This window comes from Microcebus murinus, chromosome 9 (assembly GCF_040939455.1).
Source record: "Microcebus murinus isolate Inina chromosome 9, M.murinus_Inina_mat1.0, whole genome shotgun sequence".
Lineage (NCBI taxonomy): Eukaryota > Metazoa > Chordata > Mammalia > Primates > Cheirogaleidae > Microcebus > Microcebus murinus.
In genome coordinates this window covers 89,692,638-89,713,163 of record NC_134112.1, presented here as the reverse complement: position 1 = coordinate 89,713,163, position 20,526 = coordinate 89,692,638, and the positions used below count along the sequence as shown (strand labels likewise).

The 20,526-nt window shown below is 52.2% G+C and overlaps 1 protein-coding gene across 1 annotated transcript; it reads right to left on the bottom strand.

Moving 5' to 3' along the window:
- Positions 1-395: 395 nt before the first annotated feature.
- CLEC2L (C-type lectin domain family 2 member L) lies at positions 396-15,761 on the bottom strand. The gene is made up of 5 exons (XM_020289960.2): positions 15,683-15,761; positions 6,111-6,185; positions 4,008-4,174; positions 2,963-3,063; positions 396-1,087 (listed from the first exon to the last, which is right to left on the bottom strand). The coding sequence occupies exons 2-5, from the start codon at positions 6,121-6,123 to the stop codon at positions 976-978; spliced, it is 393 nt and encodes a 130-aa protein (XP_020145549.2). The 5' UTR covers positions 6,124-6,185; positions 15,683-15,761; the 3' UTR covers positions 396-975.
- Positions 15,762-20,526: the final 4,765 nt, after the last annotated feature.

Here is a 20,526-nt window from a genome sequence, read left to right as displayed (position 1 = left end):
TGACAGATAAAAGGCCAGACCACAAGGAAAAAGTGGATGCTTGGAGGAAGCCCTGCTGAGTGGGAAGAGACTGTCACGGGTTTCAAGTTATCACAGGCCAGTGAGGCATGAAGAGAGAAGGCAATATAGATAGTATAGCTTTGGAGTCAGCCATATTTGGGTTCAAATCCAGGCTCTGTCATTTATCACTGTAAAATGTGGGAAACCACTTAACTTCTCAAGCCTCATCCGATGGCAACATTAAAGAATGCCCTGAGGGTGTAAGCTGTGTATTTTTTACCTTCGGTTCCTACACACCAACATCTGCCACACAGGAACAAGTGCCTCTCTGAGGTGGCCCCTCCCCGTCCCTCCAGCGAGCTATGATCCTGGAACAAACGGCAGCAGACTTCTCTGGACACCAACCATCTCTTTATTCCATCAGTGACCAGTACGACAGCACCACGGACACAGCAGGGGCCCGGCCTGAGAACCCCGGGCAGGGCAGGGAGGGCGGATGCAGGGGACCTGCAGGGCCCTGGACCGGCCTGGCCCAGGCGAGGGCAAAGCTGTCCCTGCCACCTCCCCTGGCAACCAGGAGAGCAACCTCTGGAATGCAGGGCTGCTGTGCCAACAGGAATACCACCTGTGGCAGTCCCCCAAAGCACCAGGGTTGCAGTGACGAAGCACTTGTGGGTGGCTCAGGGTGGACTCTGAACTTGAGAGGAGACTGCGTGTGTGTACACGAGCGTGTGCATGAGCGTGTGCATGTGTGTGTATGGGGGACAGATGCCTACACTACTTAGCATATGGGCCACATGACTTGCCTGGGGACAGAGGAGACCAGGAGCCAGGGACTCAGTGCTCCAGGGCCTGGGAGAGGGGCCCAGGGTGGAGGCAACCCCCCAACTGCGTTGTTGGAGAGGGCAGGTGGCTCCCACTGGAGGCAGGTCTCAGAGTGGGCACCTCCCTCGGGCCTGGGAGGAGGTGCCCACCTCACGTGTAGGCCATCTTGCTGCACACCCACGGCCGGGTCATGAGACACTCCGTAGACACCAGCCTGGTGGGCTCCACGAAGACACACTCCCCGAGGCCTGAGATGGTGAACCTGTGGCCAGGAGAGAAGAGGCCAGGCACTCAGGACCTGGGACACTGAGCCCTTCACTGGGTGGCGAGGCAGCTCTGTGGCCTGCCCCTCCCTCTCTTCACTGCTGGAGCTACCTTCTAGGACATTCTTCCCAACAGACCTTTCTAGCTGGGCATCCATTGTCTCTCCACTCAGTGCACCCTGGGGACGCCCACAGACATTTCCTGGACACTCCCTGCACTTCCTCATCCTGCTTCCACATTCTTCCAGGGTCGGCTCCCACGCCCCAGGCTCCAAGACACCCAGGTCAGGACCACCCTCTGCCCACCCTGCCTGCACCGCAGGCACTGCTGCCACAGCCCCTCAGGGCCTGTGTCTGTGCCCCACCGTCCCCCAGGTGGCCAGCTCCCGAGCTCCTGCAGTACACAGTCTAGTTCTCAGTCTAGCAGGAGCGAGGGAGAGATGCTGAATTACCCTCACAGGTGGGGGGGACTGGATCCCCTCAGTATCGTATGACTACAGCTGTGCTGCCCAGGCATTCCTCGAAATCACACGAGGACCTGTGTGTGTGTGGAGGTGGGGGTGTCCTCTGAGCCTCATTAGTCCACCCTGACCTCACATCCCTGCCCAGGCTGGGCTTGGCTCTCACAAGAGAGGGTGTCAGAAGGACCCCAGAGGGAGTGCCAGAGGCAAGACCTCTGCAGTGTCAGAGAAATGTGGCCAAAGGCCCCTCGGTGGCCAGGTGGCCAGCACTCCAGGGACCCCAGCCTTCAGGGCTCTGAGAGCAGGAAGCTTCCAGAAAGAAAGGAGGAGAGGGGCAGAACGTGTAAGACCTCCTGAGCAGCTCTAAGAACAGACCTGGACAGGGGCAGGAAAGGGAGGGAGAAAAGGAAGAGGCTCTGAGAACAAGGGAGCAGAGATGAAGAGTGCCAGAGACAAAGGCACGGAGGAGACAGAAGTGTGGTCACCCGGCCCTCCGCCCCAGGGGGCAGCCGTGGGACTGACTGCCTAGGCCAGCCTCAGATGAGAGGGCCAGGTCTGGCCACCCGGAGGGTTTGGGAGTGTGAGGTGTCCTTCCGCTTGCATTCCTGCCCTGGGACACCCACGTGTCATCATCGTCAGATTAGCATCGTGCCCCGCTTCTGGCTGGCACCTCACAGCCTGTTCCTTCAGACACAGGGTCTGTTCTAGAAGCTGAGGTTCTCGTCCCCCTGCATGTACTTCCCTGCATTTCCCTAAGCCTAGACTACCACCCCCACTGCCACAGCCACCCACGTGCCACCCCCACCACCGTGGCCCCCACACTGCACCCCAGACCGGGCAGTCGCACACTCAGGTCCACACCGCTTGGCCACACAAACAACACCGCCGCTGCGCACACCGCCAGCACCTCAGCAGTGCCACCCTGCACCAAGAGGTGCTTTCACTAAGAAAGTGTGGCCAGAATGCTCATGGGTACGTGTACTCAGAGCCCCTCTCGTCCATAGCGACAATGCTTAGGTGGCACGTGTCTGCCCAGAACAGAGGCACTATCTCCCATCCCCCACCCAGATGTGGTCAGGTGACCGAGTTCTGGCCAATAGGGTGAGGGCATCCAGGGACGCCCTCGCGTGCATGAGCCCTGCTGCGGCGAGAGGGCGTCAGTCGGGGAAAGAGCCCAGATCCCCGCCAGGGAGCTCTGATAGCTACACGGAGCAGAGCCACCAAGCCAGGCTGGACTTCTCCGGGCGTGAGAGAGTAAAGCCATCCTCAGGGCCGGGCCTCTGGCACAGGGCGCCGGGCCCAGAGACTAGCATCTCTAGCGAGCACAAAGCCACGCGTTTCTCTCCCCTGTGCCCAGGGCTTAGGCTCTCCCCACTCTAAGCTTGGCGGCCAGAAGATGAAGTCTCAGCTCACGTGTCCGGGTCAAACGGGTCCCCGTTGACCCAGTGGAATTCGTCCCCGACTCTGCGTAGTCCAATCCAGGGCTCCCTCCGTGTGAACTTGAACATGAATTCCTGCACGGAGGAAAGAGGGAAACCTCAGGGTCCGACGCGGTCTCCTCACTGCTCTCATATCCCAAGACAAACCTCATCTTGCAAGATCCTGGCTCTCAGGACGTACAGGCCCCAGGAAGATGACTGACATCTCACTGCATCCCGAGAGTGAGAGCCGAGGTTACAGAACCCCCAGCACTCGCAGGGCCTGAGCCTGGCTGGGAGCTGCTCCCTGACCTTGCAGCAGGTGGCTCCAGCAGCCCGCAAGGGCGCCTGGTCCTGTGTGCATGCCCACCGGGCCGGAAGCCTGCGCAGGGCTGTCCTCCCAGGCCAGCGGCCCAGCAGCCCAGCATTCCTGATTTGCAGGAAGCTTGGGGATTGCCCAGTGGATGGGTTATCTGGGACAAATCTCAGCGCTCAGGTTAGTTGTCCTTCTACCTACATGCTTATGGGACTTTCTCTGCAAAAGGGGGACATGGTATTGTGTATCAGAGACAAACAGAAGTGAGTTTTAGATTATTTGCTATTTTGGATTGCCACACCACTGTTGACCTCAAAATCCAAAATGGCCAACGGGCTCATCAGTTGTGTTTCTTAACACATTTGTATCGACAAATGTGTTTTGGATGTTAAACGAGAAATCATGTCCTGATTTGGAGCAGTGGGAAATGACAACATACTTTTACATTTCATGGTGCGTTTGTAATTCTTACACTTTACAGTGCTGAGTTTAGGAAAGCCAATAGCCTTGGATTGAAGTAAGTGTCCTTGACAATAGAAGTGGAAACTAGAGCCATGCAGTGACCTTCTCAGAGCCTGCAGGGTCCACCTGCACACCCCATGGCTGTGCAGTGGCTGGATGGCTCTGGGGACATGTCACAGGGGTCCCTGAGTCCACGGGGTATGGCTGTCCCCTTAGACTTGGCGGTGCTGAGGGTCCCTGCCCCGCACCTCAGCACACTCACCATCTCCTTCTGGCTCTGGATCACAGCCAGCGCGGCCTCGTGGGTGTGGCAGTACTGCCTGCCCGTGTTCCAGTCTCTCTGTTCCTCAGAAAAGAAGTAGCACTTCCTTCCGTAGAGCAGCCAGTCCTCCGGGCAGGGCGCTTCGCACTTGATACAGCCCTTGGAAGCTGCGGGGAGGAGAGACAGGCTCTTTGCCATCGTGCCGGGCCACCACCCTGTCCCCCAGATTCCCCCTCTGCTTCCCAAGGTCCCCTCCACCTGCCTTGATGTTGGTGCCCTCCTCACAGGTAAGCGCCTCTCATAGCGCCTGGAGGTAAAGGGTTGGCGACTAAACCAATGAGGAAGGGGAAGCTGGGAGGCACCTCCCCACGAGGGCAGGTGACAGCAGGTCAGCCCCTGGGTTAGGACCTCCTCTGTCTCTGAACTCCCAAGGCTTGGGACCCTGGAAACTCAGACTGGGAAGGGACCTGGAAGCCACATGCCTTTTCTCTCCAGCCAGGGTGGGAGCCACTTGCAGGAAGGACTGCCCGCTCTCATTAACTACGCCTTGTTAGCTAACAAGGCTGCCTGTTCCACCGCTGAACTGCTGGAAAGTTCTTTTGAAATATTAATATTTAGTCCCAACCTGGCCTCTTGTTACCTAGACCTACTGATCTAGGATCTGCCTTCTGGAGTGACCCAGAAGCAAACTCATTCTGTTTTCTACCTCCTACCTGAAGGACACCAGCCTCCCCTGCCATGTCTTCATGATTCCTGGCAGGGCCTGCTCACCGCAGTGTCCCCACACTGCCACTGAAACGCTGCCACCAGGACAGACTGGGGCACATCGGATGTGGCTCTACCAGCAGCAAGAGTGACCACAATGCTGTCTTCCAGGTGTCATGGGCTCTCCAGTCTGCAGGCTGCTTTAATGCACAGACTCCGTGGCTGTGTGCATACGTGCACTTTTCTGGGAAGCAAGCCCAGAGCTCCCGGCAGAGTCTCAAAGGGCCTCCTTGCCAAAAGGAATTAAGCCACAGTCTTAGATTGTTTTCATATGATCTGTTTCCAAGCCAGGTCTCCCCAGTGTCCAGAACGTGTGAAAATCTCTTCTAAAATCCAAATGCAGAAGCTTATGTTTATTTCTTCCACATTTAAATCATTCACTTTGGCTCATCATGTGAGTTTTTTAAAAATAAACTTTAATCTTGATTTTTCCCCCCATCTGTCATATGGAACTCTGTATTTGGATTGTATCAGCTGCAAATTCCATAAGCATATTTTTTGTTTGTTTTCACACAAGTGATTGATTAAAATGTAGACCAGGACCGAGTCAAGAACAGGCCCTATGGTACCCAAGCCCCTAGGGATCTACAGCCATGTGGACACCAGTTAATTAATCGCCACTTCCTGGGCACATCTGTTCAGTGAGATACAAGTGGACTTGGGAATATTGACCATTTCAACTGCTTCTCCACAAGGATCTCCTAAGAAACTGTTGTGTTTTATTGAAATCCCAATGTGCTATGTCTGCACATTGCCCTGGCCTCCCAACCTAGCAAAACAGTAAAAGGAAAGAGACTGATTTAATTTGTAGAGATTATTCCAGGGGAACCCAATCTGGCCCCAGTGTTGCCATATCCATTTCTAAACACAAGCCTCCTGCTTGTCATATAAGCCCCACAGGGAAAGATTTGGTAGGAACAGGTGTTGTTGGGGACTTTTTCCCCGCATGTTGAGAAATCCACCTCTGGTCTTCAGCACTCCTCAAAGATTAAGGACAGAGGCACTGAAATCACTTTTTCAAACGCTTCAGGACCCACCTCATACTTTGACTCGAATCCCTTAAAAGTAGCCACATTCCCTGTTCATACAGCCCCACCTGTCCTTAGTGGCAGTTTTCGCCTTTTTTATTTGTTTAACCCTTTCAGTATCTCAGGCATCTCCCAGGTGTGAGTATATTATCTTAGGCTAAAATCCCATCCACAGCCAACACTATATTTTTTCTACATTGTCCCCCACAGAAGCCTGGGCTGTCTGGAACCTTTCTTCGCCTAGTTAGAGGTGCTTTTGACAAAGGGTGTGCACAGGGAACTGCATAAAGGGCCTGGCATGCACGCTCACCCAAGATGCTCATCACCACCAGGATGGCGAACAGAAGGACCGCGATGGCGCCCAGCAGGAGACGCGTGGTGGTGTCTGCGGAGAAGAGAGAGGGGTTCAACTGCCGCCCACCGCCAGCCTCCAGCCCCACGAGTGAGACGCTTAGGGGGTGCAGCCCAGCAAGGTGAGTTTTAACAAGCCCTCCAGGTGACTCTGAGACCCCCCGGAGTTTGAGAACTGCTGGTCTAGAGCGCAGCTCTGACGCTGTGATTCCCCCACTTAAAACTCTCCCCGCAGGGCTCCCTGCTGCCCGCAAACTTCTCCCGTGACAGGCAGAGCTGTCCGCCTTGAATCGCCTGCTGCTTTGCTACCTGAACCCAGGTTTCAGCCAGTCAGACTCCTGGAAATACCCGTTCATCCAGCCCTTGCAGCCCTGCCCCTAGATCTTTGCTCCCAAAGTTCTCCTCCTCCACCTATACCTCTTGATATTCAACCACCTCTACTCCATCCCTCCTCTTCCTGATCCTCTGGGTTCTCCCTTTTAATTTTCATTTGTTTATGTTTTTTATTATCACTTAGCATTTGGATTTTGTATTCAATGAAAGAATCCTTTCAGATTTAAGGCATGAGGTATTTTTAAGATTTTTTAAAAATATATATATAGCACTCTGGGAGGCCGAGGTGGGAGGATCGCTCAAGGTCAGGAGTTCAAGACCAGCCTGAGCAAGAGTGAGACCCTGTCTTTACTAAAAATAGAAAGAAATTAATTGGCCAACTAAAAATATACAGAAAAAATTAGCCGGGCATTGTGTGCATGCCTGTAGTCCCAGCTACTCAGGAGGCTGAGGCAGAAGGATTGCTTGAGCCCAGGAGTTTGAGGTTGCTGTGAGCTAGGCTGATTCTACAGCTCTCTAGCCTGGGCAACAGAGTGAGACTCTGTCTCAAAAAAATAAAAAATATATATAACATAAAATTTGCCATCTTGATCATTTTTAAGTATACTATTAGTGGCATTAAGGTACATTCACAATGTTGAGCAATCATCACTGTCTGTTTGCAAAAGTTTTCCATCATCCCAAACAGAAGCTCTGTACCCACTAAACAACAGCACCCCATTCCCTCTCCCCTGGCACCCACCCTTCTACTTTTTATCTCTATGAATTTGACGGCTCTAGGAACATCATACAGTATTTGTCCTTTGTGCTTGGTTTCTTTCACTTAGCATGTTTTCAAGGTTCATCCATGTTGCTCCATGTATCAGAACTTCATTCCTTTTTAAGGCTGGATAATATTCCACTGTATGGATTTAACCACATTCTGTGTATCCACTCCTCTGTTGGTAGACACTGGGGTTGTTTCCACCTTTTGGCTATTGTGAATTTGTGTACAAATACCTGCTTGAGTCCCTGCTTTCAATCCTGTTGGGCAGATGGCCTAGGAGTGGAGTTGCTGGATCAGATGGGTCTGTTTAACTTTCTGAGGAACCACCGAACCGTTTTCCATGGCAGCTGCACCATTTTACATTCCCACCAGCAATGGACAAGGTTCCAGTTTCTCCTCATCCTCACCAACACTTGTTGTTTTGCATTTTTTTCCAAGAACTGGTGCCAGAGTAATTATATTTTTTTGATTATAGCTATCCTAGTATGTGTGAACTCCCTTTTAAAATGTTTTTTACCATCTTAACCATTAAGTGTGCAGTTAAGTATAGTTACTTTGTCGTGCATCCCTTTTTTATTTTTGTTTTTTTAAAAAAAGTCACAGTTATGTACAGACATAGATGAAAAGAGTACTCCATGGCCCAGTGCTGGCCTGTCAATTGTCACTCATCCGTCACTATGTGAGTACCAACATGGAGAGGAAGAATTTGCAGCAATTCACCGCTACTCTGACATCCAAGTGCATGATTTTGTTTCTAGTTATTCATTTGTATTGCATTTTACAAAGGATTTTGGAAAAGAAACCTGTTTCCTTCATCAAGGATAGTCTGAAAACCACAAATTTAAAGAATCAAGAAATTCTAAAAGGCTTCATTAAAAATAATGACATTGCCCCTTCCCCACGGCCTACCACTTTCAACTCTTTTAGCTGACTCTTTCAGTATTACCTCCAAATCTCAAATGCCAGATGTATGTCAATAGTTCTAGGCTTTTCCATTTTAGATAGAGTTTATTGACTTCCCTCTATAATGAGACTTAATTCTCTCTGCATTAGCATCCTACACTGACCACTTACCCCTGGCCCTCTCAACACCATAGCTTAGTGTTAGGTTGATAATCTGGTTTATCTTCTTAGGACAAGGCAAATGGTGTTCCCAGCAAAGCCATGCAGTGTGTTACAATCTGTTCATTTCTACAGAACTTTTTGTTTCCTGTTAGTTAATCATGCACTTCTATTCCTCTTCTTAGTCTTCTGTGTCCTTATCATTATTTTGCCCCAAAACTCTTCTTTGATGATGAGACTAATCAGAAATTCTGTCTCACCTTTGTCTTAGTCAGCTCGGGCCACTATAACAAATCTCATTGATTGGGATGGGGGCTTAAACAACAGACATTCATTTCTCACAGTTCTGGAGGCTGAAAGTCCAAGATCAGGGTGCCAGCATGGTTGGTTCTGGTGAGGCCTCCTTCCTGGCTGCCTTCGCACTGTGTCCTCACAGAGTGGAGAGAGGAAGTTCTGGTGTCTCTTTCTTTTCTTTCTCTTTTTTTTTTTTGAGACAGAGTCTCGCTTTGTTGCCCAGGCTAGAGTGAGTGCCGTGGCCATGCCCAGCTAATTTTTTCTATATATATATTAGTTGGCCAATTAATTTATTTTCTATTTATAGTAGAGACGGTGTCTCCCTCTTGCTCAGGCTGGTTTCGAACTCCTGATCTCGAGCAATCCGCCCGCCTCGGCCTCCCAGAGTGCTAGGATTACAGGCGTGAGCCACCGCACCCGGCCTCTTTCTTTTCTTATAAGGGCATTAATCCCATCATGGAGGCTCCACCCTCAGGACCTCATCTAAACCTGATTACCTCCCAAGACCCCACCTCCTCAATACCATCACATTAAGGCTTGGGGATTCAACATACGAATTTTGGGAGGAAACAAACATTCAGTCCATAACAACCTTCTCAAAGAAGCATTATGGAACCTTCTGACCTGCTGCAATCTGACTCATTGCCTTCTAAGCCCAGCAGCCCTCCCTGTACCAGCAGCCTGAGGGTTTCTCTGCCTCTCTCCTGTGTTGGCTCTTCTGTTCCTTCTCCCCCATGTCTTCCCTCTTTCTTGGTTTACCCCCTCATCTTGGTGGACACATGGTCCAATGGCTGCCTGAGAAAGGGTATGGCAGAACCAGCACTGATCTGGTCCAAGGAGCAACAGTTCTCACTGTGTTCCATGGTGAATGGTGCCCCTGGAGTCATGAACTCAGAGGCCTAACTAATATAGGTTGGAAGTAATTCTCCTGCAGAATTTTAAAAGTACTACTTAATTATCTTTAGATCTAGTCTTGCTTTTGATAAGTCTAGATCCATTCTCACCCATGATCCTTTTAATTTCAATTACTCAATTTTTTTTCTAGAAGCTTTTAGGATCTTTTGTTTATCACACAGCATGCTAAGGTTTCAGCATGCCTGCCATGCCTTGGTGGAGTCTGTTTTCATCTACTATAATAGGCCATCAGTGTGCCCTTTCCATCTGGAAGGTCATGTCTTTCAGTTCCAGGAAATTTTCTTTCATTATATCATTAATTATTTCCTCCCCTCTGTTTTCTGCTTTATTTCTGGAAGTTGTATTCAAATGTTGGATCTCTTAGATGGGTCCTCCAAATTTCTCTTCCTTCTTTTCCCCTCTTATTCACTATTTCTTTGCCTTTTTGCCCTATTTCCTGGAAGATTTTCTCAACTTTATCTTCCTAATCTTCCTACCCTTCTACTGACTTATTTATGTGATTAAATTTTTAATTTCCAAGGTTTTTTGTTTTTGTTGCTGCTGTTCCATGAATACCCTCTCTTAAAACAACCTATTCTTGTTTTAATGATGCAATATTTTCTCTCATCTCTTCTTTCTGACAATATTTTGACAGTTTGGGGGAGAGGGGGTGAAGAGGTAGACAGAAACTTTATTCCTCCCTATATAGTCTCTGTTTCCTCCAAGTTGCCTTTTCCCTGTTCGTCTAGCTTCCATGTTATAGACTCTCCTAGTTGTCTGGAGATCCTTGACTATCTGTCCATGATTAAGGCAGGAGGACTAAAGAGTTGGTTGGAGCCTCTGAGTCCATGAGTGGGGCTTATTAACTGCTGGCTGGACTGGTCTTTGAGGCTCTCTGAATGTTAATCTCCTTAGACTTTTCCTGTTGGGTGGACCAGAGTCCCAGCAGAAGGCTCTTGTGTCTTCTCTACTGGAGGGGTACAGCCCACTGGGGGAGGGGGCTGGGAGGCTGTCCTCAGCATTCAATGTGCCTATGTTGACTTAATTGCTTGCTGACCCTGTGTTGGTGTCTAGAGGCCCTCTCTTGAGGGATTTCACCTCGAGTTTCCTGCCCAGGCCAGGGAGAGGCTATAATGACTGGGGATCTAATACTCCTTAAAGAAATACTCAGCCTGTCCTCCTCTTCTCAGCCCCATCTTCACCCATTGCCACCAACCCTGAGCCTCGGGGGTCCTCTCGTGGGACTCAGGTGGCTCCTCTGCTTTCTGAACTTCATTTAGTGGGGTAAAGTGAGTTACTACTCATCCATTTGCTCCCTAGCTCCCAATTTGGTGGCTGTTGTCTTCTGTTCTTGTTGTCCTGATGGCCTTTTGTATTAGTGGGCCTCTGAAGGGAAGCATTTGCCTGTCATCTTGACGTCACTGCAGGTCCAACAAACATTTGGAGTCTTTCCTATGAGCAAGGTCTTTGCTGGCAGGTGACCAGGAGTCCCAGGTGAGTGGCTTCAGACATGGTAAGGACAGAGGCTCCAGCCTGCCCTGGAGAACTGGGCTCTCTCTGTGTCTCCTTTGCCGTCCTTGGTGGCAGCTTCATTATAAACTGAGTCCCTTAGATCTGTGTAATGGCTGCCTGTGGCAAGCGCGTGTGTGCGTCCTTCCTCTCTCTTGTTCACACGCCTGCCGTCCTCTTCTCTAGCTCTGCAACTGCAACCCCTGTGCACGGAAGCTAAGAGCACAGCATCCCAAACCCCTTCACCTGGTTCAAACCCCAGCTCTGCCACTTTCTAGATGTTTGCTGATGGTAAAATTACTTAGCCTCAATTGTAAAATTACTTAGCTTCATTTTTCTCATCTTTAAAACAAGGTCATGCTAGTATCTGCCTCTTAGAGCTTTATGAGAATTCAACATGTAATGCTTACAACAGCGCCTGGCCCGGTGAGTCTATTGAACTGCAAGCGATTGTTTGTACCATCGTTGTAATTGTAGCTAGCAGCCCTGGGCTCTTGTAGGGTAAGGTCTGTGCTTTACTCACCTTTGGGTGCCCTAAAACCCAGGGCTGGGTCACTGCCTTGTAGGTTACAGGGCACCCACTCGGACTCAAAACATATGAGGGAAATGTAGTTATACTGAATGACAACCTCCTTGGTCAGCCTTAAATTAAACTGAGTTTGGGCTGGGCACAGTGGCTCACATCTATAATCCCAGAACTTTGGGAGGTCGAGGCAGGAGGATCACTTGAGGCCAGGAGTTCCAGACCAGCCTGGGCAACATAGCAAGACTCCATCTCTACAAAAAAAAATTTTAAAAGATTAGTCGGGCATGGTGGCACATGCCTGTAGTCTCAGCTACTTAGGAGGCTGAGACAGGAGGATCGCTTGAGCCCAGGAGTTTGAGGATGCAGGGAGCTATGATCGAGCCACTACACTCCAGCCTGGGCAATAAATAAATAAACTAAGTTTGAAGAAAAGGCCACATGGGAAAGGGGAATCTGCACATGTATCTCCAATATTACCAGAATTAAGGTGCTTCTTCATTCTTTGGTAAGAATAATTGTCTCTAGACACCACACTGTGGACACAGGACATGCGAGGGAGTCCCCACTCATCATTCACTGTCTACCGTCTCAGAGGATGGCTGCGGGGCCGCACGATCCAAAAGAATGTCCTATTTGTTCCTTAGGGCTGCCTAACAAAGTACGACAAACAGGGTGGCTTGAACACCAAAATATTATTCTCTCATAGTCGTGGAGGCTAGAAGTCTAAGATCAAGGGGTGGCAGGGCCACGCTCCCACTGAAATCCGTAGGAAAGCTTACCTGGCCTCTTCCTGGCCTCTGGTGCTTTGCTGCGGTCCTTGGCAGTCCTTGGAGGCCCTTGGCTTGCAACCCCATCACTCTAGTCTCTGCCCTCATTGTCACATGGTGTCTTCCTGTGTGTTTCTGCCTTCATGTGACCATGAGGACAGCAGTTCATACTGGATTGGGGCCCACCCTACCCCAGTCCAACCTCATCTCAACTAATTACATTTGCCACAACTGTATCTCCATGTAAGGTCACACTATGGAGGTCCTGGGGCTAGGACTTCCACATGTCTCCTTTGGTGGGGATACAATTCAACTTCTAATGAATATCTAACTCAGTAATCACCCCTACTATGCTTTGGCTCATATTATATGGAGTTCAAGGGTGTAGAATTTTGGTTTTGTTTGGGTTCTTTGGTGGAGACAGGGGTCTTACTATGTTGCTCAGGCTGGTCTCAAACTCCTGGCTCTAAGTGACGCTCCTGCCTCAGCCTCCGAAAGTGCTGGGATCACAGGCCTCAGCCACCGTGCCCGGCCTGCAGGTTATTTAGGTTTCTAAATGTGTGTGATTTAACCTAATATTAGAAGGAACTGAAAAAAAATCTGATTCCAAGCCCAGACAATCTCCCAGCATCCTCACACTCATTTCCCAAAAAAGGCCCAGGGCTGATGTCTCCACGTCACCGGTAGCTCAGCCTGCTGAGCACAATCTTGACTGCTAAAAATTATCAAACCTGGAGTTTGGTAATTTTAGAATTTTTAAGAGGCTTTTCTAAATGCATGTGTGTGGTTTTGATCAGGAAGTTGTGGGTTTGTGCCTAATCAAGAAACTTTCAACATTAAAAATTCAGAATCGGTGAGCACTAAAAAATCTATAGCCTGAGGCTCGCAGGATCACGCTGTCCCCTCTCGCTTACCCCCGGCCACTCTGCCCCCTGCCATGCCCAGTGCCAGAAACATCTCCATCTCGAATCTCCTCCAGTGTCTCCAGAACCCAGACTGGAGTCCTGGGTCACCTTTTCCAGCCTGTCACCCCAGGCTGGGGCTGGAAGGAAAAGTTCATATCCACGGGGAGAGAAGACTTGATGAGAGGAACTTCTGTTTGGCTTTCTATTTATAAAGCTAATTATTCATCTGTGAGAGTCTTAAACACCTGGTCTCTAATCCCAGCACTCTGATTTAAGAAGCTCTCTGACTCACTTAACCTGTAAGGAGGGAAAAAATTGTCGAGCCCGGAGGTGGCAGGGTTGTCTGAGAAGCAGAGTTGTAGAACATGCACATGGGATTCGATGGTCCCCTGTCTTTGGCCACTAAGGGAAGGGTAAGTGCTTCCGTGTCCGAGGCCCTCTGGCATGCCCTGCAGGGGTTTCTCATGTTAGCGACCAAGCATGTCTCTGGGCAAGACACTCGGACTCTCAGTCTCGGTTCCCCCATCTAGAAAATAGATGCAACATCCACCAAAGCCCTGCAAGGGGAGAGGTGAGGACTGAATGAGAAACAGCTGTGAAAGCCCCCAACCCAGGGTGCAGCCCAGAGTGCGTGCCTGGCAAACACTTGGCGCATGGTATTAAAGGAGAAGAGCCCTTCGGGGTGCTCTGGTCCATCAAGCCAAGAAGTATCCCATTTCTCTTAAGGCAGGTGCTTGGCTAAGCAGGAGCTGCAAAGCCCCTGGGTCCCCACAACTGGCAGATCCCTTGTCCCATTGATGGTGTTTCATTCCTTCGACTCCAGTTCGGAGTGGAAGTGGACTCAAGGCAGGCAGACCAGCAGTCACAGGATTTCAGCTGGGCCTGGGCCCCCATCGGGCTTTAGGATGCTCTGTGCAGGGGGTGGGAAGAGTCAAGGCACATACAGCCCACACTCCAGGGCCTCCGTCTGTATAGCCCTGAGAGGTAGAAATCACCGCCTGACCTAGCAGCTAAGGAAACTCATGCTCAGACAAGTCCCCAAACCCGCCAGCCCACAGCGGTGAAGGCTCTGACTCCAGTCTCCAGACACCGTGTTCTTTGCACCTCACCACACTGTCTCAGCCCATCCTGGGATATACGCGAGGACAGGGATGTGCCCAGGGCCGAGAACTGTGCCTGGAGCTTACAGAAAGAATGAATGACTGTGGGAGACCAGTGCAAAAGCCACTGGGCTGATGTGGTCACAAGCTGCAGAGGACCAGACTTGGTCTACGAGCTCCCCTCTTCTAACAGGAAACAGGGGCACCCACAGAACAGCCAGGAGACCCTCAGGGGGCCCTCAGAGGGAGGTCCCTGGCAGGAACCCAGGCAGTCCATAACCTCCACCTGCTGCCTTTGGGCCAAACGCTGATATTACTGTCCCCACCTCTCCCTCCTCAGCCTGCACCACCACCAGTCCAAGGACAAACCCCCTGTCTGGGTCCCCCAGCCTCATCTTTCCCCACCCCACCCCCAGCCCACTACGCTGGTGTTCAGTTCCCCACATGGGACAGGCTAGCTCCAGCCACCTGGCCTGAATTACTCCTTGAGCCTAATGCACCCTTCTGTCTCTGCTCCGCATTCCCTGAGAGGTCACCTACTCCAGGAAGCCCACCTTTTCTGACACCCTCTCCTTAAAGATAGGTGATCCAGGCTCTGGGCTTCCCTAGGTAATGCTGTCCAGGTACTCTTTGGCCCCCCAGACTCAGGTTGCCAAGAGCACGCTGAGAAGCATCTAGAGTGCGGCCACTCTCTTGCCCATTCCAGCGTCTCCCACACAGCGCACCACCAGCTGCGGCTAACAGGAGTTTCCTAAAAGAACTCATGAACTTGAAACGGATCTTCCACTCTGGTTACTGTCCCCATGGCCAGCCAGGGGTCACTCCCTGAGCCAGTCTGACTGGAAGGAGTGGGTGGCACCATGACCTTGCAAGGAAGAGCCTCTCAGGGACTGTCCACCCCTCCCCTGCCGTGCCCTCCCCACACGGCCTCCAACTGCCACCCCCTCCCCACCCCCAGCAGGGGCTGGCGCTGTCTCCGGGGTCTACAGTTTTTGCGACTTTGCTCAAAGCATCTTCACGGCTGCAGATTCAGGTCACCCTCCCAACGTGCCCCTCTCAGCGGTTCCGGAGAGTAACTGACCCCTTCACGCTGGGGAAACTAAGGCTCGGAGTGTGAGGCTTGCTCCCAAGGTCAAAGAGCCAGTTGGCAGCAGAGGTAGGGTCGAGGCTGTGCGTCGAGGGGGTCCCTGTTACCTCCCCCAGCACCCACGAAATGCATCTGACTGCCCCAAGATCAGCGAATGCTCCGGGGCGCAGCGCTGCGCTCCTCCCTCCTCCGGGAGAGCGGCCAAGGTGACTCTGACCGCTCGGTCCCGTCCCAGGTCGGGGCCGGGCGGGGGTCCCGGGCCGGGGGAGGGGGCCGCTCCGCGCTTACCCTCCAAGGCCGCCTTCCAGCTGGTGCTGCCCTCGTAGCCCGACCCGGATCGCCGCAGCAGCCCCTCGGGGCCGCGGCCCTCGGCCTCGGCGGGCGAGCGCGGCCTGGGCGCGGCGGGGGCGGGCGCGGGGCGTGCGGCGGGGGGCGGCGGCGGCCGGGCCCGCGCGGGGGGCTCCCGCGCCGGCGGCTCCTGCGCCGGCTCCATGCGGGGCGCTCCGGCACGCCGCGCCCGCGCTCCTGCGCCCGGATGCGGGGCCCCGCCCGACACGCACTCGGCGCTCCGCGCGCCCTGCGGGCCCCCCAGGCCGGCCTCGGGTGGGCGAGGGCCGGCGTCCGCACCCCGGGGCTGAGCCCCGCCGCGCTCCGGAGCCGCCGCCGAGCGCGCCGCGCCTGCCCTGCCCCGCCGAGCCGCAGCCGCCCGCAGAGCCGGCGCCCCAGCAGCGCGGGCGCGCGGGAGCCGGGCACGGGGGCGGGGTGGCAGCGGGGGTGGAGGCGCGCGGGAGCGGGGACAGCCGGGTCCCTAACCCCGCCACCCGCTCCCTCGCAGAGGCGGATGCTGCAGAGCCAGGAGCGCGGTCTTGGAGCCAGCAGACCTGCTTGTAACGCAGCTCCACCTCCCCAGACTCCTGCCCCTCATCTAAGACGGGGATCAAGTTTACAGGGACGATGCCATGAGTCTGAAAGTCTTCTTTCCTCTGGGCTGCCTGGAGCCCGAGCAGAGGGGCGGGGGCTGTGACTTGACCCCTAGACCCTTGGCGAATGAGAGAAACGTTGGCTGTGAGCACAGAAAGCACAGTCTGAGGGAACGAGTGCAGCCACGTTCCAGATGCAATTAGCATTTATTGAGCATCTACTAAGCGTCAGGGCTCTCGCGTGCACTGGCTGACAACATCCCCAGTTTAGGCTGGGAACTGGAGTCAAAGAGGTCAAGGACGTGGCTGGGGGCGGCGTCCCGCAGGTGCGGGGTTGGCGGGTGTCTGTCTGACTCCCAGGCCAGGGCCGCTCCGTGGCCTGCACTGGCCTCCGCTCTGCGCAGCCACCCACCCAGCTGCACGCCACCAGCCCCAACCTCTTTTCCTCCCCATCTCACCCCACCTGACTCCTGTCTCAGTTTACACTTCCCCATCCTCACTCCCCCTGCCCTCTCCCTCCAAATCCCATTGACACCAACTTCATGAAGTCTCCGCTTTAAAATCTTAGTCTGCCCATTACGCTTCATCCCTCCAGCCGCCGGCCAAGTACACTCCAGTCGCAGCTCTGTGTGCCCACAGCGGCCGCCTCCTGCGGGTCTCCCGGCCTCCACTCTTGCCCCTCGGATCCAGCCCCTCCCTCTCCGCACCGCCGCATCTTCCTAAAGTGCAACGTCACCAATCCTTCAGCGCTTCCTTTACCTGTGGGCTAAGACCAACTTTTCACAAGGCTGCAAGGTCCCTCACAGTCTGAGCTCTGCTCCTATCTCCAGCTTCCTCTCCTTCCACCCCTTCTCTGCTAGCCCCAGACACACCCAACTATTTTGTCACTTTCCTCCAGGTCTTTGAACACTCTCTCCCCTCTGCCTGGAACATGCTTCCTCCTTGGTCCTTCTAACCCCTCCCTGGAGCCCCCTTGCATCCCAGTTTGCTTATCTAATTTCTGCTAATGCTTCAGATGGCACATACTCTGGGATACTACATTTATTCAGATTAGACTATAACAGAACCCTAATACGAGTGGCTTAAACTAAGAAGATGTTTACATTTTTTTACACAAAAGAAGTCTGAAGGTGATCAACCCAGGACTGGATTGAGAGCTCTAAGGTCATCAAGGACCCCAACACTTTCTTTCTTCTCACCATCCTTAGTATGTGGCATTCACCTTCAAGATTCCCTCATAGTCACAACGTGGCCACTGTAGTTCCAGCCATCACACCTGCAAACCAGGCTGCAGAAGGTAGGAAAGACCAAGGGGAAAGGGGCAGCTCTCTTATTGAATAAGACTCCCTTAAGGGGCTTTTCTGGAACCCCCAATGACTTCCACTTACCTCCCACGGGCTGCTTCTGTCTGTAAGAAAGTCTAAGGAGTATGCTGGTATTTAGCTGCAGCCATCGCCACTCCTGATAATGCAGAAGATCTGCTAGGAAGAAGGGGAGAATGGATTGCATGCATGACCTCAAGTCTCTGCCTCCTAAGCCTCTGTGACCCAGGACCGGGCACCTCTCCTCTGAGCTCTCAGAACACTCTCCACCTCTCTTGCCGCAGCACTTACCACACCCTGCTGTCATTGCGTGATCCCCAAGCCCACGACCAGCTGCACAGGGGCAGGCTCTGCTGTCTCCCCTGTTCCTAGGGCAGTGCCTCCTTGGAACACCGGCCCAAGGCTTCAGACTTCATCACGTAGGTTCAAGGAAGCACCAGAGATATGTGAGCAGGGAAAGATCGTGATCACAACGTGCTTCAAGAAAAGTGATTTTGGTACTAGACACAAAGCTGTTTGGGAGCAGGGAGATCACCAAGGAGGCTCAGAGTAACAAAGGTGTGACAGCAGCGCACTGGCAGTGGAGCTGGCCAGAGGAGCGTTCCAACAGTCAGCATGCTTCTGCACCTTATCAGAGGGAGGAACTAGGCCTCCAGGGGTCCCCACACGCCCTTGTTGCCTTTCCTGCTCCCCTCCTGGTGCTTCCAGGGATCACTTTCCAAATAAATTACCTGCACTCAAATCCTTGGGTCAGGGTCTGCTTCTAGGAGAACTCAAACTAAGACAGTGACCCTTGGTGTCCATTATCATGAACATCCCTTTCTTGAGGAAGCAGCCCCTTTCAGAGGTCTCTAATGTAGACAGGGTTAGGGTTAGTGTTAGGGCTAGGGTTGACTGGACTTGAAAAGTCACAGCCTTTCCCCTCAATACTGGCACATGTCAGAAGTCAGTGAAATCCTCTAAGATCTGCAACCAGACTGCCCTTGTCTACACCTTGCTGTGGAACGCCAGGGAGGTCTTCGCTCTTAGCAGAAAGGGCTGGGAACAGATAAGTTATAACAACAGATATAAATAAGTAATTCCCTGTAACGTCCATACCTCAACAAAGTGAAAAAAATTGTCAAACCAAGAGAAGGAGAAGAAACACTAAGCACTGGTAGTAGAAGGTGTTTTATTGCATGGTTATATTTTGGCACATTCTCCTTTACAGAGTCTGTTCTTGGCTGTTAACAATCAAATCCACAGGGTGGGTGGGGAAAAGAGAGCTGTTGGTCAAAGGGTACAAAGTTTCCAGTAGGAAAAATAAGTTTATTGAAATCCATTGCACAGCATGGTGAGTGTAGTTAATAATAATGTACAGTATTACATATTTCAAATGTTCTCACCACAAAGAATAAGTGTTTGAGGTGATAGATATGTTAATTAATTTGATTTAATCATTCCACATCACATACACATATAACATCACTTTATATTCCATAAATATGTATAATTATTTGTCAATTTGCAATAAATTAAAAAAAATAAAACAATTGAATTTTCATTGCCAAGTCCATGTGAGTATCACCCTGTGACCTTCTAGTGTGCTTGGAGCCATAGGGTCTTCAAGGTCCTCCTTCCTTGGGCTCAGGCAGACACTGGTTTTTGTGGAGTAGGGGTGCAGCCTTCTAGGGAAGAGTCGCCTCTCCATGGGCAGGGCCTCGCCTCTGTAGAGCTGTACAGCATTTCTCTGTTTCCCTCTGGACCGTGGCTCTTCTTGCTGGAACGCATCTCCCCAGCAGTAAGGACCACGCCTCTGTCTCGTCCTTTGCCACAGGTGCCCGGTGGTGTCATTCTTCCTCAGCTCATTCTTGTAGCTTTCCTCCCAGGCCAGGTGATGACTCAAAAGCCTGTCCGTGCTCAGCCAAACCCTGCGGTGCGGCCTGTGTGTGCAGCCCCAAACGGATCCCTCCAAGCAGAGACAGCAGGACAGTCAAGAGGCTCTGGCCAAGCGATTTTCAGATCCCAGAGCCGGTTGTGGGAAGCGTTGCCAATGACACGGTGGCCCAGGAAATGAGCCTGGGCTTGCGAGTTCCCGAGTCTGTGATCATCAAGAGGATTCCAAGCAGCTGGTAATTTTGCATGGTCAAAGGTTTTCCTCAGTTGCTCCAAAGGTTGTTCTAGGGAAGGAAGAGAGTCCATAGGCATTAAAGTATGTGAGAGTGGCCGGGCGCGGTGGCTCACGCCTGTAATCCTAGCTCTCTGGGAGGCCGAGGCGGGCGGATTGCTCGAGGTCAGGAGTTCGAAACCAGCCTGAGCAAGAGCGAGACCCCGTCTCTACTATAAATAGAAAGAAATTAATTGGCCAACTAATATATAGAAAAAATTAGCCGGGCATGGTGGTGCATGCCTATAGTCCCAGCTACTTGAGAGGCTGAGGCAGCAGGATTGCTTGAGCTCAGGAGATTGAGGTTGCTGTGAGCCAGGCTGACACCACGGCACTCACTCTAGCCTGGGCAACAAAGCGAGACTCTGTCTCAAAAAAAAAAAAAAAAAAAGTATGTGAGAGTGAGGAAAGACCTCCCGAGGATGGATAAGGAGGCGAGTCTTGTCTGCACCAAGACCAGACGCACAGCCCACTCCTGGTTGGTGCAGCAGGGCCTGGAGATCACCCGTGGGGTTAGCAAGGCTCAGCCCCTGGGGGCCAGATGCCAGCTTCTCTGACTGCTCAGTTCCCTTAGGGTCTCAGGGGCATCCTGGCTTTTGCTTCCAGTTAATGCCATGGAGAGTAACAAAGCCAGAGATCTGGCCAAGGGGCAATCTTTGATTCTAGGATCTGTCCTCAGCTTTTCTGTCTCTTGGAACAGACCTCAGTGTTCTGATTAACCCTAAGGGACCCCATCTCAGCCTC

Coding starts and splice junctions, on each gene's coding strand:
- CLEC2L (XM_020289960.2), bottom strand. Junction 3,064..4,007: donor TCCAGAGCCAGAAGGAGATG/GTGAGTGTGCTG, acceptor TCCTCCGTGCAG/GAATTCATGTTCAAGTTCAC. Junction 1,088..2,962: donor GACCCGTTTGACCCGGACAC/GTGAGCTGAGAC, acceptor TCCTGGCCACAG/GTTCACCATCTCAGGCCTCG.